The following is a 17,626-nucleotide window of genomic DNA, read 5'->3' as shown; positions in this document are numbered from 1 at the left end:
TATTTATTAAGAACTTGGTCAGCTCCGCATAAATTTGAAGCTGTGGGCATGCGATTATCGGCGGGTGGCGGCTGATCGATCGATGAACGGAGGTAAAAATTTGAAATGCAAGCTCCGAAACTCACGACTTTGCTGTGCGAGTCTCTCACTATCAAGCAGGCAAAGCAAATTCATTGTCAAATACTTATCAACGGTGATAGACATATCGAATCACTTTTAGTTCGGCAAACCCTCAATTCTGCTGCCCATTGTTCTCCAAGAACTATTCATTACGTTGAATCAATCCTCAAGTACATGCAAACCCCGGATGTTTGGCCCTCATCATTCACAATCCGGCATCTTTCGCTACATGGGCAATATCAGGAAGCCTTTTCTCTCTATGTGCGGAGGCATGGTTCAGGATTTATTCCGAACACATATGCTGTGTCGTCAGCATTGAAGGCTTGTGGAAAGGTTTTATATAAAGTGGGTGGAGTCATGATACATGGGCAAATGCAAAAGTTGGGTTTCTGCGACGTTGTCTTCGTTCAAACTGCTCTTTTGGATTTTTATTTGAAAGTGGGCGATTTGAAGATCGCACGGAAGGTGTTCGATGGTATTGCCGGGAAAAATGTGGTTTCTTGGAATTCAATGCTAGCTGGGTACGCTAAGTATGGCCAACTGGAAATGGCGCATAGTTTGTTTGATGAAATGCCTATGAAAGATGTAATATCTTGGAATTCAATGGTTTCAGGGTATGCGAGAGCGAATAACATGGAGCAGGCGTACGAGCTGTTTCGCCAAATGCCGGAGAGGGATTTTGCTTCTTGGAATGCGATGATTACTGGCTACATAGATAGTGGAAAACTGGTATTAGCACGTAGTTTTTTTGACGCAATGCCACAGAGAAACACCATTTCTTACATTCAGATGATCTCCGCATTCTCCAAGTACGGATACGTGGAGTCTGCCAAAGAGCTTTTTAATCAAACGGGTAAGAAAATTGGGCTTTTGTATAATGCCATGATATCTTGCTTTGCTCAAAATTACAGGGCAAAAGAGGCCATACAGTTGTTTGATGATATGCTACGGCAGAATATTAATCTGCGGCCTGATAAAATGACTTTAGCTAGTGTTATTTCTGCATGCGCTGAATTAGGAGATTTGAAATTAGGCATTTGGATTGATTCATACGTGGTGGAACAGGGGATTGTAATGGACGACCATTTGGTGACTTCTTTTATCGACTTATACTCAAAGTGTGGCATCATAGACAAAGCCTACGAGCTTTTTAATGGCTTGCACAAAAAGGATGTAGTTTCTTATACTGCAATGATTTTGGGTTGTGGCGTAAATGGTAGGCCAAGAGACGCCATCAAGCTGTTTGAGGAGATGTTGGATGCTGAAGTCACCCCTAACCAAGTCACTTATACTGGAATTTTAACGGCTTATAATCATGTTGGTTCGGTAGAAGAAGGATACAACTGTTTTTTGTCCATGCAAAATCTTGGGGTTTTTCCATCTGTGGATCATTACGCGATTGTTGTTGATCTTTTGGGTAAGGCGGGGCGATTGAAAGAGGCTCATGAACTGATTAAGAAAATGCCTATGCAGCCTCATGCAGGAGTATGGGGAGCATTGCTTCTTGCTTGCAGTGTGCATAAAGATGTGGAACTTGCGGAGGTTGCGGCCAAGAATTGTTTTGAGCTAGAGCCCGACAGCAGTGGCTATCAATCCCTTCTCGCCAATATCTACGCCTCCACTGGCCGGTGGGATGATGCTGAAAAATTGAGGAGGTCTATCCAAGACAAGGGATTCATCAGGACACCGGGTTCTAGTTGGACGGATGGCGTCCAAACCAACCTATTTGCATCAGATGGTGCGTTTAGGCTTTTAGCCCATTAAATTTTTCATACCGTAGGATGTAATGTCAGCTTAGGACAAAATTTTACTCTTTTTTTTTTGGAAAACATATGTTCAAGATTTTGAAATTTGCTTCGCATCGTGTACAAGTTCAATGTAATATAAGCTGTCGATATTCATTGTGAAACAACGTATTGGAAGAAGAGCTTCCTCCTTTGTCTTCTCAGCTTCAATTATTGGTCCAAATATTTAATTTATAAAGTAATTTTTGTAAGATGTGACATAAGTGAAAACATTAATGGATTATAGCTTAAAAGGTACCACATATAATTTTGTACAATTTTTCTTTTCGCCACGCACCCAATTTTCTGTGCAAATCATATTTTGTTAGAGCCCACTAAATTTGTCATGTCTAGGACAGAGAAAAGATAATTTTCTGAAGTTCAATTATTTTGTCAAGAATAAAAATATCAATATCTTAAATGGTTAAAAAATCAGTATCATAAAATACAAATTTAAGTTCCTGAGTTTCAATTCTACAATTTATTCCCTAATAATAATTAATAATAGTGGATAAGACAAAAATTGATAAGAAATGCAAAACTACCACCGAAACTGATGCATGCAGCCTGGAGTTAGGATTATTTAATTGATTAGTTTGTTATTTAGATTAGATTCTATAAACCAATTTTTTTTAGAGTAGGTCTTATGTGAGACCGTTTCACGGATCCTAATCTGTGAGACGGGTCAACCCTACCCATATTCACAATAAAAAATAATACTCTTAGCATAAAAAGTAATATTTTTTCATGAATGACCCAAATAAGAGACCCGTCTTACAAATACTACCCGTGAGATTGTCTCACACAAGTTTTTGTCTATTTGATATTATCGAAACTATATACCGTTTTCGGTTAAAGATTTATGTTCTTTGTCCTTGACTGTAACTGCATTAATCGTTTTTTCTCATTTGCATTCAACTATATTGACATTTTAAAGTTCATCGGTTATGGATTTTTTGAATTTGTTGCTTGTAATCGACAACTTGTTAATGAGAGATTTATGATTATCAGTTCTTTGTTTACATCAAAATCATTTGATTTTCCTATTTCTTTCACAAATCAGCTGAGGCGGCCATCAACATTATGCAAAAAATCGGTGCTTGGACATTGAAAATCCTCAATAGTTCAAATGTAATGCATTGCTTCCCAAGTTGTGGAGGATTTTCGACGCATGAACACTTATTTTGCGCAATATCATTGACTGCGTTGTTCAATTGTTGAGTAGTTAAGATAAAATGAAATCATGAAACGAAAATATGAGTTTCAGTATTTTAATCTGGTTCATATTACATGTGATTTCCATGTGTTAAAACTTAAGTCTCAATGTGTTGTAAATTATTTCGAGCCAACTGAAAAAACTTTAAGGACTAAATTGACATATTTTTATATGAGTGCTAATTGAGGGCAATAATTCGGGTAACTACGAACCATGGTACTTAGCATCTGTGCGTTTAAAAGATTGAGTTGCTACCATATTGTTTTGCTTTTTAAGAATGAAACGCTCGGTCACAATGTATCAAATTCACCGGTCGATTCCCAATTGCAGGGTCAATTTGTGAGGGAGATTTGGTAACGATCACATCGTGGTTTACTCCTGTTGTAAAGTTGATATACTTCATTACCACTCCTATTTAGTGAGCGACAAACACTCATCACTCACATTGAATGAAATGTAAGCTCCTAACATATTAATTTTATAAGAGGTATTTTGTCCTTAAAAGAGGATATTATCCCTAAATAAGATTCAAACAATAGTGATATCTACTCATTTTCTACTTTTCAGTAGGGGTGTCAAAATGCGACACGACCCGTCAACCCGACACGACCCAACACGAAAAAAATCAGGTTCGGGTTGGGGTTTTTCAGGTTCGGGTTGGGTGGAATCGGGTTAGTGCCATGTTAGGCGGGTTTCGGTTGGGTCGGGTTGGGTCGCGGGTTGACCCACGAACTTTTTTTTTAAAAAAATATTACCTATATTTTTATATATTGTATGTTTGAACAAAATTTATTGTATATTTATATGATAAATTTTCATCATTTAATAATTATTTTGCATATTTTTATTTTTTTAACAATTTTTTATTTGATTTAATAAATATACTTTTAATATTCTACGATTAACTTTCAAATTTAAATCGAAAATTTTGTTATTATGTGTTTAGATTAAAATATTATTATTATTTTTTATTTTTTTGAATTTTTTTCATTAATTTTTTTTAAAAAATTTTAAAAAAATTAAAAAATATCTTGATTGAGATTTTTTCATCAACTCTCGTTTTATGATTTTTCCTAATTTTAAAAGAGGATATTATCCCTAAAATTAAGATTCAAACAATAGTGTATCTACTCATCTTCGACTTTTCAAGGTAGCTGAAATACTTTACTACTTTTTTTTAATAAAAATTTAATAATAATAATTACTGTGATCAGCATTTTCACTCTCTTTCTGTCGGCACTCTTGGTACATACTTCACTCAACCTCCCCCAAATTCTGAAGAACACAAACCCTAACTTCTGGAGTCTCTGGAAAAATCGTTCAAATATGACCCATCCACCTTCACGCTTCACTCCATTTACTCAATTCCATGTCTAATTACCTTGCGGCCATTTTCTCTCAGCTCCCCATTCGCGCTCTCAGTCACCGACAAGCCCCAGTTTGGTTCCGATTTTGTTCTCATAGGTGACGCCAAATTCACAAACGACTCCTCTATTGTTCAGCTCACGGACCCAATAATTTCTTCTCCGAGCTCTGGATTTCTTTTTCGGAAAAGGCCCGTTAAGTTTTTCAACTCATACTCAAAGTCAAGAAAGCCGGTTTCGTTTTCCACGGACTTCAGTTTCTCGATTTCACCTCAGAACGGTGATGGTCTCGCGTTTTTGGTTGTTCCCAGAAGCATGTTGGCGAGATTTTCGAAAGGAGGTTTTGGGGTTCTTCAGGAAAGGAGGTTTCTTGGGGTGGAGTTTGACACTTCGGTTGATGAGGATGTGGGAGATTTCAACGAAAATCATGTTCGCGTTGATGTGGGCTGTTTTTATTCTATGAAAACTAGCAATGTGTCATCGGTTAAGTTGGTTTTGAATAGTGGGATGAAGTTGCATTCGTGGGTTGATTACGATTCAAGCTCCAAAAGGATAGAGGTTAGATTGGCTAAATTTGGTGGTGCTAGGCCGTATGATCCTCTGTTGGTTTATGGGATTGATTTGGGTGAAATGTGGAAAAATGAAGAAGTTTTTGTGGGATTGGGTTCATCTAGTGGAAAGACAAGGCAGACCAGTTGTGTGTATTCATGGAAGTTCAGGACAAGGAGTGTTCCTTCTTGGCTTCATTCGCAACCGTTGGATCCACGGGCATTTTCCCAAGAGCAAGAGGAGAAGAGACTGGCGCAAAAGAAAAGGATCTGCGCTTTGGGTTTTCTTTCTGGATTGGTTTTCATCATTGGATGTGGAGCGCTGCTGGCGTTAATTGTTCTTTTCTTGTGGGCATTATTTGAAAATAGCTTGGAGACAATACTGACAATCCCCGCAAAGTGCACGGTGCATTCAGGGGGTTTTAGTTATGAAAAGATCAATGTAGTTGTGGACAACTCGAGTGATGCTAAGAATTAGATATGTATTTCTCTTCTTAAAGCTTTGTAATATAACCTGGTGGAGCATTCTGTTCTGGATGATTTCAGCTTTGAATGTATAGTTGTCTTTGACTGCTTATTTTATATCCCTTTTGCTCCCGAAATCCCTCAAGATAATCTGGTTAGTGTTTCCTTGATGGATAGGGCATTTTGTTTAATTTGATACTTACACCACTGTTTACATGGTATGAATTAGATTGTGCTACTTTTTTCTGGATGGAATATAAAGTGCTTTTTTTGAATTGCTAAGAGTCAACAGAGATTAGTTTTATGTTGCGCGTGTGGTTATTATAAATATGCTGAGAGAAAAATGAACTATTCACAAAGTTATCATTCTCATTTTAAGAACTACTTTCCAAGTGTATGGCATAATGGAATTGTTTCCTCTGAAGGGAAAGAAAGCCTTAGAAATCTACCTTTTGATAAAGATGGTTTCCTAGGGTCCAACCGTATCATAATTTATTCTGGCCGCGGAAACTTGCAAAATTAAGCTGAACTCGATCGCATCAATATTCTGGAAAGAAATATGTGCGACTACACAATTGACATTTTTTTTTGTTAATACAACAATCTTTATTTGTCCACACGCATGAAATATTTCTCCACTGTAGACAGGTTAATTTTAAAATATTAGTATTAATTTTGAGAAGAAAGTGATTTCGTATGCATCTAAGTTGTGAGAATTATCAAAGCATATGCATGTTTAATATTCGACAATATAAGCAGAAACATAATCTGAAAACATGTTTTATACTTTTATATACAAATACAATACCCAAAAATAGAAAACAAACTAAATAAACGTGTCATTGAGACCTTGAGTCTCATTGTCTTTCTCGTCATGTTGCCATACGTGTCGCTTATGTACAGTTAAAGGTTGATTGTTTAAGACCATATATACAACTCTCAAAGACTTAATCTGATCAATATGGAATATTTAATATGCAATCTCATGCCCAAGAATGGACATCTGAAACGTGAAGTTTACGAGACATTATCGAATGGTCTATATATAGGACACTCCAACACATAACAATGAACCTTGACTCTGATATCATGTTTGAGGTTAAGTTAGCTTAAAGCCTCAATCATAACACGTACAATGTGTTAGCAATTAACGGGGAATGATGTGGTTGATTGTTGGGGTTTTTTGGTTGCCATAATAAATGACAACCAAGTGTTAAATAGAGCTACCCTCCACCTATTCTTATCATCCCAAAAATTTATTCAGCTCTTCTCTCGAGCATCTCTTATTTTTTGAGTGTGTAATTCTATAATATTTGTGAGTTACTTTGTTCTTCTGTATTAAAAGAGTGTGTGTTCTCTTTGAAAACACAATGAGTGATTGTACATCATAAATATTATAGTGGAATTATTTTTATCTTGTCCATGGTTTTTACCCTAATAATTTATAAAAAAAATTCACATAAATCTCAATATTAAATTTTATATTTAATTTTCATATTTATATCTCCAGTTGACACATATGGAACCAATACAATAGATCCTTGAGCAGTGGAGGTATGGAAAGTGAATGCATGGAATGTTCATGTGTGCATAATTCGTTTATCCGAATTGGAAAATACTTCATAAATAAGACCGGGCGCTTGTGCTACTAACGTGCATTTTTTTTTTGCGCGAGTTGTTTTGTTGGTACTTTACAAGTTGATAACATCGGGAATGACTTTTGTAACTACGATATACTGAATGATTTTGTGACTATGATATACTGAATCAATGCTTATTATGTACTACACTATATTACACAAAATTTGATTGATGCTGGTTGTAGACTAAATCGTCCTTGCATGAATCGTTTCATGGGAATTGAGTCACGATGGTTTTATACAAAATCATCACACACGCCTGAATCATTTGCGGGTTCCGAATCATGTCCGTGCATAAACTACTTCATGGAGTCTGGGAACACATTCATCTTATGTTAACTTAATCAAACTCTTCACATATAAAAAAGGAATTGTAGTTTGTAAAATACTTCAAAAATATTGGCATGCATGTCCGTCGTTATTGATAAACGTGAACGGCTCATTATCTTCACTTCATAACTATTATGAATAGAAGGAAGTAAATGAAGCTGGCTTTGTCCACTCTTTAGTGACTAACCGAAACCACAAAGCCGAAATACACGACAACTTTTTGTTTACTAGTTTATGCAGAAACAACTCTCTGCCCATAATTCCATTATCATGTGGGGGTATCAACCATCCCATCATCCCATAGATATGACCAAACAAATCTTGAATCTACTACACAACATTGACATTTTTAAGTCATAGACATTAATGTCCTTGTAGAAGTTCTGAACCAACCAACCCAAGAAAAATGAAAAGAAAACATATGATGTGAACCTTGCAACACGAGGGAAATCAGCCAGATACCAGTTTTACAACAATGCAGAGTAAATTGAGAAGTATAAGAGGAACTCGTAAGTATTGGGTTGCATATATGAGACCAAGAATCTGACCCTTGAATGAATTTCTCTTAACCCCTGAATACTCTTGGAAGCTCCATCCTCTGGGGGCAAGGAATCGATCCTCATTTAATATGGCCAGTGCATTTGCAAGAAGCAGGCAGCCTTCCAGCAGTGTCCACAGCCCCATTTCCTGCAGCATGCAATGATTTATAAATTCTAGTTTATAAATTCCCTCTAATGTCAATAAAATACTCTCTAGTTTCCTTAAAACAATTAGACAAACATATTTTAGAAAGAGATATGTATGATGATTCAGTTCACGTATCGGGTAGTTCGATATCAGAGTAGCATGTAGAGATTATTGTGATTTACTCTACCAGAGCTATAATAACTTGAGCTACTCTTCGACACAGAGTGAGGATCCAATAATAGTTGAACTTTTCATGCGAAATGGAATAGTCCGATAACCCCACAGCTGTCGATAGCACTCCGATAGCACTCTCTCTCTCTCTCTCTCTATCTTAATGAGATCAACGTAACATAAAAGAAGAATTAAAATGAAGATCATACTTTGCTAAATCATCAACGTGCATCAAGCAAATGAATCCTAGATAAGATGCAATGAGGCATAAGGCAAAGCTTCCTTCATTCAAAATGGTTGCACTTTGACAGATGATATAAGAAATATCTCAAGTTCAGAAAAAACAAAATAAGAAATAAGCATAGGCACTTCAGCACTTAATTATACCACTTTTAAAATATTCTTATTATTCAGCATTTGATTCAAAAATCACTTTAAATCTTTCAGAGTTCAAGCATATTCCACAACTGATTGATAAATTGGGATTTTTTCGCACTTCGATGAATTTCAGATCTTAAATATATCAGACATGAATTTTTTTCCGCGCTATAACGAACATCAGCTCAATACTGTAGAAATTGAATAAATTGCAGTAAATTTACGAAGGATTTAACGATTCTTGAGAGATTTCAGTAAGAAAAGGTATGAGATACCCATATTTCTGGTTCTCTTGGCAGATCTTAGGAAATTTGGCTTATAAACCTTAAAACAAAAGTACTAGAGCATTCTCAATTCGAACCACAAATGATGAAATTGAAAGGGTTCTTTCAATGCGGCAAAGAGTAAGTTCAGTTTTCGATCCACGAATTGAAAAACAAATCTCATCAGAGTAAATTTCAGCTAACCTTGTCAAACTAAGGAACAAAATTTGGCTTTGGATCTTCGGTTTCGGATTAACTGAACTGTGTGAAGTAATCGCAGAGTATTTCTTCTCCAAAATTGTTTTGACCTTTTTTCTTTGTATATTTATTTCAGTGTATATAATATGAGTCGGGTCAAACAATGGATTGGGTCCGATTTAGTACCAATTTTTATGGACCGCTGCCACGTTGTATATAAATCACTCTTTCTATACAAGGTATTATAGCTCATGTTCCATCGTTAAATATTGGACTGTCATAGTTGGGTCACCCGTTCTGCTCATAATTAAGTCATTTGTAAATTTCACGCTTCAGATGTTCATTTTTTGGACGTGAGGAGGGTGTGTTATTTGTCCCACATTGGTTGGATAAAATATTTGCTCATAATTGAGTCATTTGTAAACTTCAAGTTCCAGATGTTCATTCCTGGACGTAAGGAAGGTGTGTTAGTTGTCTCACATCGATTGAATAAAATACATGAGAGTTGTATATATGGTCTTGGACAATCATCCCCCTTGAGCTAGCTTTTGAGTTGAGTTAAATCCAAGTTCTAATTTTAGTATATATAACAAACTAGTAGAATTTCAATAGGCAAAAACTTGTATGAGACGGTCTCACGGGTCGTATTTGTGAGACGGATCTCTTATTTGGATCATCCATGAAAAAATATTACTTTTTATGCTAAGAGTATTACTTTTTATTGTGAATATGGGTAGGGTTGACCCGTCTCACAGATTAAGATCCGTGAGACGGTCTCATATGAGACTCATTTCAATAAACTAAATCATATACAATTACAACATAAATAAAAGAAATAGATGGAGAGACATGGCTGTACGAGCTATTTGATTCGCTAATCGATGACTAAAAACAAAAAAAAAAAGAAAAAGAAAAACATGACTGTAAATACAACAACATAGTTTAACGGTCTTCTATGATCAAAATAACGATCTATCTAATTTTTTCCTTTATTAAGTTAGGTTATATTTTGAAATTTTACTTAAAAATATTTCAAAAATTAGGTCTTCCCATTTTCATTGTAATAAGAAAAGTAATCAATTCATAACGTGCTTTGAACAATATATTATGTTTCATATTTCCAATAGTAATTATTGATTGTCTTATCAATTAAATATAAAAAAAAAAAAAGAAGAAGAGAAAATAACCATTTACTCTGTATAATTCAGAACCCACATTGATATATTCAAATTTGTAAACAAATCATTTACAAATTCACAATACCAAATAATAACTGAAATAAAATGTAATGACAGATTTTGATTATCCGAATTATTTAGAACTATGATATCAAATTGAAAGAAATTATATAAACAATGTAATTTCTTTGTGTAATTAGACGCCAATATATGTTTACGTACAAAAGTTATTTGTTAAGTCATTTTTTCCCCCTTAAAAGTGTCCCCAAGTTTGAATATTTCACTAGAAATTATATGAATAGAGAATTTTAAATTTTATTTAACAAATAAACTTATATCTTCGAATAAATTAAATTGTCAATATTTTGTCACCTCTCAATTAAATTGGGCTTGGCAAGTCAAGTATATGGGTTTTTTTTAAAATTAATGTAAAAAAAAAATTTAATTTCAAAAATAATGTAAAAAAATATATATTTGCAAAACTACTGTAATCCGCGCTTACAAAACGAGGACGCTCCACGTGGACGAGCGTCCGCGCTTTGTAAGCGCGGACGCTCGCTTACGTGGACGAGCGTCCGCGCTTTGTAGCGCGGACGCTCGTCCACGTAGATATATTATTATTTAATAATATTTATTATTATTTTATTATTATTATTTAATCTTATATTATAAGTTATTATTATTTATTATTTAATATTATTTATTATATTTTTGTGATCGTACGTACTTTATTATTATTATTATTATTATTATTATTATTTATTTTAAATAATTAATTTAATTCGAATATATTATTATTATTATTATTATTATTATTATTATTCTTCGAATGAAAAATATAAATATTTATAATATATGTTAATTATTAAATATTTTGTATTATTTGGTTGGATAATTGAAAAATTAGAGATATGAGAGGATTGAAAGAAAACGTATATAAAATCAATATTTTTAAAATATGAGAGGATTGAAAAAATATTTATTGTTCTATTTTAAAAATATGAGATGATTAAAAATATGAGAGATATGAGAGAAATGAAAAATATATTTATTTTTAAATTATTATTTCAAGAAAACGTACATAAAATCATTGGTGAAAAAGATATTTTAGTAAGACCTATTTCAAATTCTCTCAAAATTATATAAACACATATTTCATCAAAAAAAATTAATTGTAAAACATATAATTATATATAATCGGTTTGGAAGCAAGCAAGCATTAATAATTACTTGTATAATATATTAATATTGTATTTTTATGTTGTGATTAATATTTTATTTTAATGTTGTGATTGAAATTCAATTAATAAATAGCTTAAATAGAATATAAACGATGTACATTTACGAATAGAATGAAAATATTGTAATTCAATATAAGTTTTATCGATAATATATATATGCTAAAGTTAAACATCTTATTGGTATACTGATGAAAAACTACTACTTTTATTCTCCTTAATTTTCTCTCTTCAATCATCTCATATCTCTAATTTTTCAATCACCAAACCAAATAATACAAAATATTTAATAATTAACATATATTATAAGTATTTATATATATTTTTTCATTCGAATTAAATTAATTATTACAAACAATAATAATAATAATAATAATAATAATAATAATATATTTATAAATATACGTTCACGTCGTTTGAGTTTTATGTTACGATTGAAATTAAATTAATAATAATAGTTTAAATAGAAAATAAACAATGTAAATTTAATAATAGAATGAAAATATTATAATACAGCGTAAGTTTCATCGATACTATATGCTAAAATTAAACTTTTTATTGGTGTATTGGTGGAAGACTATTATTTTTATTCTCCTTAATTTTCTCCCTTCAATCCTCTCATATCTCATTAATTTTCTCATTTCAATCCTCTCATATCTCTAATTTTTCAATCAACCAATCAAATAATACAAAATATTTAATAATTACATATATTATAAATATTTATATTTTTTTATTCGAATTTAATTAATAATTAAAAATTATAATAATAAATAATAATAATAATATATTCGAATTAAATTAATTATTTAAAATAATAAAAAATAATAATAATAATAAAGTTACGATCACAACATAATAATAAATAATATTAAATAATAATAAATAATAATATAATATTAAATAATAATAATAAAATAATAATAAATATTATTAAATAATAATATATCTACGTGGACGAGCGTCCGCGCTTTGTAAGCACGGACGCTCGTCCACGTAAGCGAGCGTCCGCGCTTACAAAGCGCGGACGCTCGTCCACGTGGAGCGTCCGTGCTTTGTAAGCGCGGATTACAGTAGTTTTGCAAATATATTTTTTTTTACATTATTTTTGAAATTAAATTTTTTTTTTACATTAATTTTAAAAAAAACCCTCAAGTATATATATCAATAAAAAATTATTTTCGAATATAAAAAAAAGGTTTAGGGGAGATGTTTACGAGGAGAATTTTTTGAGTTAATATCAAATAGTTATAATAAAATTATCGTGTACATGGTAAAAAAATAATTATTTTAATGACATAGGAACCTGCTATGCTACTTTTCGATGCGATAAACTTTCGTCTCAGACCTATTTTGTAGCCTGCAAATCACGCTAGCTATTAATTATTATTATTAGAAAAAATGGTATTAAACTTCTTTACATGAGTAGGTCTCATGTGAGATCGTCTCACGGATCCTAATCTATGAGACGGGTCAACCATACCTATATTCACAATAAAAAGTAATATTCTTAGCATAAAAAATAATATTTTTTCATGGATAAACCGAATAAGATATTTGTCTCACAAATACGACCTGTGAGACCGTCTCACATAAGTTTTTGTCTATTTTTTTTCGTAGTCTTCAAATCACTCTATAACTATTTATTATTATGATGATTATTATTAGGAAAAATGGTATTATAAGGAACGAGTAATCTGCCACAAATTCTAAAAGATAATGTATAAATATATTATTATTTCTATTGACACATATACATATATAAAAACATTAGTATTTCTATTATACGATTATAATTATTATTGTATATTTGTATACTTGCTACCGAGATATGTTCATAAATTAAATTTCTAATGTAAAATATTATTTTAAAAACATTTTTACATAAAATAAAACTATATTATAATAATTGTTTCTCAATCAACTATTTCATTTGAATTTTTTTTCTTTTTAATTTATTAGTCGTAAAAATAAAAATGTATATAAAAACTTTTAAAAAGATTAATAGCAATGATATAACATAACGTACCAATAATGATGATTATTAAACATCAAGGCTCAAACTAGAGTTATCCAAGATGACAAATGCAGAAATAAATAACAAAATACTTCAAATACCAAAAAAAAAAAAAAAAACTCAACATGGCGGCGGCGGCGGTGGATGACAGGGTGATCGCGATGGCAGATGCAATGGAGGCGGTGGAGGGATCCGTGGAAATACCTTATAATGATGACCTCTATTGACCATTGGTGGCGGAGGCAAAAGTTTCCGACCTCCAGATCTTTTTTGATGACCAGGAGGAATTGGCCGCTTTCTAGCACTACCACCACATCTCTCCGCCGTCTTCAGCGAGGAACAGTGAACATTATCGCCGGAATCTTCAAAAACTTCCAGCAGCCGTCGTGGGATAACGTGCGAGGAGTTCTTCTCTGCGCAGGCCGTGGAATCAATCAATTCGTGTATGAGCAAGAATGCTAGCACAAAGAAATGTACTCTTGCTGTCATTTTTTTATTGCCGCTCGATCACCGAATTATCACCGTCTCGTAGGTCTTAAATATTAAAAATTATTTTAAATTTTATTATTATAAATATAAATTATGGTTTGAAAATAATTGGAGGATATTAAATATGTCCCTACCTCAACGCTGCAAGTTAATATGTGGTGAGCTCGCATGCTTTTGTCAGTACCTAAAACTTCGAAATTTTTCCATTTGATCGCGTTCGGACAAGAGGATTTCAAACTGTAAGTAGATCTTTTGGTAATCTATTGTCTTTTTGTTGCACTTTCGTTTTTTTCCCAAATTATAATCAACGTATCTGTATCATATGATCCTATGTCGATGTTATATGCAGTGGCGGAGCTATGAATTCGATTATACTCGGGTTAGAATTTTAAAATCTAAAATCTTTTAATATTTTAAATTGAACTAACCGAACTAATATCAAATTTATCCAAAATTATTAAAAAAAGTATATATAAATTTTTTAATGTTTTTTTGGAACACCAGGGCTAAAGCCCAGGTGAAAATGGTTGTGCCTCCGCCGTTGGATATATCAATAATATTCGATATCATATTACAAATTTTTTTTTAAACCAGGGTTTGAAGTGAAAAATAAGTCAATGTTATTCTAGTAATATATATTTTTGTTAAGTTTGGGACTTGGAACTGTCAATCTCAAAAACTAACTCAAGATGACAGGATTGTCCAAGTCTATATATACAACTTCCAAAGATTTTGTCCAACCGATGTTGGACAACTAACACACCTCATCATTACGCTCACGAATGAATATCTGGAGTGTGAAGTTTACAAATTATGACCCAACTATAGGCAGAATAAGTGTCCCAACTAGGGACGATTTAACACATAAGATAGAACCTGATATCTGATATAATATTAAGATTGAGATTTAGACATAACTCAACCTCAAAAGTTAATTCAAGAGAAGATGATTCTTCAAAGTAAGACAACTAACAATTTTTGACTAAATATGATCAAATTTACTATTTTTTTTTCGAATACATAGATTTCAAATTCATTATATTATGTATATGCTTAAGGAAATAATTTTGTAATTATATATTTTACTTTGATATATTTTTATTTAAAATTGGAAAAAGAAAAAAGAGAAAAGAAGACCACTACAAACGTTTGAATTGTCCGTCTCATTGCCTCGATATGATCTTTTTGAGATATTTATCTGTATAGACAGAGAGTAGGGTCCCGAATCATTAATTTATGTAAAAACACATTTTCTCGGACAAAGATTTGAAATCCCGAGAAGAACTTGCATTCTCACGATATAAAGTCAACAAAAAGAAAATTACGATTATTATTTTCATTATTTTCAAAATGTCAACATTCAAATACGTGTTTACGATTTCACAATTTTCAAAATATTGATTTGGAAATTATCAAATAGTACTTAAAATTTTAAATTAGATTATTATTAACACATCTATAAATCATAAATCGAAATTTCTTATATAGTTTATGTAGACCGATGTCGATTGATTTTCAGTTAACGTTGACGGATAACGTAGATTGCTTCTTTAGTTCATGTAATGTGGATTGACGTCGACGGGTTAGTTTATGTCTACAGGTGTTAACTATTTTTAATTGCGATTAAAATAAACATATTTTAATTGCACATTTATACATATTTATGTGTGTGTAATTAGCTTGGTCGTGATGGTGTGTAAATGAAATCAGTAAAATCGTCAAACATGAGATTTAAAAATTTTCTCGCGACGACTGATTGTGATCACACTTTCTGAACTCCAAGTCAAGAAATATTAAGAACAAATAATTGACTAAGTAAATAAGACATTGTTTGTTACGTGAGATAAGTGTGAGATTGATAAATAATTCCCCTTATCCTATGTTTGGTACATTTTTAAAAAGCCCATGATATTGACATTACAAATGACTTAATTACCTCTAATTTAAATGCATTTAAGTTAATTTTAAATGTTTATTAAATACATACATATATACAAATATATAGATACACACACACAAATATATGTACACACATATGTATATATATGTGTGTGTGTATATATAAATATATAGATATATATAATTTAAGAATTGAGATATGTAATTACAAGATCTTGATAACAATGAAATATAAGTTTTTGTGATAGAGTTAATTTTGTCATTACAATTCAATATATCAATTTAATCACTTTTGTTAAAATCATACCAAGCATTCAACATATTATCTTATCATTATATTTATCCTTATACTATATATCCCTTACTTATCTTATCCTGTGTACCAAACTGTACTTAAATATCCAAATCATCCTACGAGATATAGACAGAAGTAGCATGCCATAGATATATAACAGAGACTCGTGGCAATAAAAATCTCCAACTATTTCATTTATGATTTGCACGAGACATTATTATTGTTGGATCATCATGAAATGTAAAATGAAATAATATGATATGGAAGACGGTAAGAAAAAAAAATCAAAAATAGAGTGAATCATAGAAGCACTGTTTTCAAAACCGGACCGGACCGGCCGGGCGGACCGGTTCAACCGCGAACCGGCCTCCAGACCGGTCCGGAGATAAGGAAAAAACCGGAAAACCGGTTTAACCGAAAAAACCCGGTTAAACCGGAAAAAACCGGAAACTGGAAACCGGTTAAAACCCGGAAAAATCGGAAAAACCGGAAAAATGGTGTTTATTTGGATATTTGTTGTAATTTTCATCTTAAAAATTAAATAAAAACTATAAAAACATAAATAATCAATATTTTATTATTTTATTTATTATATAAAATAAATAAAATATTAATTTTATTGATCCGGTTCGACCGATCGGTGGAACCGGTTGAACCATTTTTTAAGGCTTGATCGGTTCGATTAACGGTCCGGTTATAAAAACACTGCATAGAAGTACTACTAAATTTTTATTTAATAAAATTATTTAAAAAACATATTTTAGTATCGTCTCACGGATCCTAATCTGTGAGACGAATCAACCCTACTCATATTCACAATAAAAAATATAGTGAGTGTCATGTGAGACCGTCTCACGGATCATAATCTGTAAGACGGGTCAACCCTACCCATATTCACAATAAAAAATAATACTTTTAGCATAAAAAATAATATTTTTTCATGGGTGACCCAAATAAGAGATCCGTCTCACAAATACGACCCGTGAGACTGTCTCACACAAGTTTTTGCCTAAAAAGTTATACTCTTAGCATAAAAAATAATGTTTTTTCATGGATGACCCAAATATGATATTCGTCTCACAAATACGACTCGTGAGACTGTCTCACACAAGTTTTTGCCTCTCCTAATAAGCCTGCAGCAAATAACCAATAGACAAAAAACAAATTAAGTGACTAGTTTTTCTAATCGAATGGTTTTTTTTTCCTCGTCTAATCGAATGGTTATCGAAGGAAGATCCTCCAGATTTTCTGTTCTTTAAGGCTTGGATTCGAACCCGGTCTACACATTGGTGTTTTGGTTAATCAGTTATCGAGACACACGCAATATTTTTAGTTTTTTGGCAATC

The 17,626-nt window shown here is 32.2% G+C and overlaps 3 protein-coding genes across 3 annotated transcripts; 2 read left to right on the top strand and 1 right to left on the bottom strand.

Moving 5' to 3' along the window:
- Positions 1-13: 13 nt before the first annotated feature.
- On the top strand, positions 14-2,072 carry LOC140808223 (pentatricopeptide repeat-containing protein At4g22760). The gene has a single exon (XM_073165293.1). The coding sequence runs from the start codon at positions 106-108 to the stop codon at positions 1,882-1,884; it is 1,779 nt and encodes a 592-aa protein (XP_073021394.1). The 5' UTR covers positions 14-105; the 3' UTR covers positions 1,885-2,072.
- Positions 2,073-3,333: 1,261 nt separating this feature from the next.
- On the top strand, positions 3,334-5,510 carry LOC140806855 (lectin-like protein LEC). Its single transcript, XM_073163375.1, has 2 exons — positions 3,334-3,473; positions 4,523-5,510. Exons 1-2 carry the CDS (start codon positions 3,334-3,336, stop codon positions 5,508-5,510), a joined length of 1,128 nt encoding a protein of 375 aa, XP_073019476.1.
- A 2,163-nt stretch (positions 5,511-7,673) lies between these two features.
- On the bottom strand, positions 7,674-9,312 carry LOC140807383 (uncharacterized). Its single transcript, XM_073164214.1, has 2 exons — positions 9,171-9,312; positions 7,674-8,154 (listed from the first exon to the last, which is right to left on the bottom strand). The coding sequence occupies exon 2, from the start codon at positions 8,149-8,151 to the stop codon at positions 7,918-7,920; it is 234 nt and encodes a 77-aa protein (XP_073020315.1). The 5' UTR covers positions 8,152-8,154; positions 9,171-9,312; the 3' UTR covers positions 7,674-7,917.
- Between the last annotated feature and the right edge of the window lie 8,314 nt (positions 9,313-17,626).

Source organism: Primulina eburnea, chromosome 12 (genome assembly GCF_022965805.1).
Source record: "Primulina eburnea isolate SZY01 chromosome 12, ASM2296580v1, whole genome shotgun sequence".
In the NCBI taxonomy this organism is placed as follows: domain Eukaryota; kingdom Viridiplantae; phylum Streptophyta; class Magnoliopsida; order Lamiales; family Gesneriaceae; genus Primulina; species Primulina eburnea.
The sequence above is the reverse complement of the archived record's forward strand: the minus strand, read 5'-3'. Positions and strand labels throughout refer to the sequence as shown.

What these genes read in the sequence shown, in the direction of transcription:
- LOC140808223 (XM_073165293.1), top strand. Translation starts at nt 106, where the DNA reads ATGCAAGCTCCGAAACTCACGACTTTGCTGTGCGAGTCTCTCACTATC.
- LOC140806855 (XM_073163375.1), top strand. Translation starts at nt 3,334, where the DNA reads ATGGTACTTAGCATCTGTGCGTTTAAAAGATTGAGTTGCTACCATATT. An exon ending in CAATTTGTGAGGGAGATTTG is followed by an intron (nt 3,474 to 4,522) that starts GTAACGATCACA and finishes ATTTTCTCTCAG; the next exon opens with CTCCCCATTCGCGCTCTCAG.
- LOC140807383 (XM_073164214.1), bottom strand. Translation starts at nt 8,151, where the DNA reads ATGGGGCTGTGGACACTGCTGGAAGGCTGCCTGCTTCTTGCAAATGCA.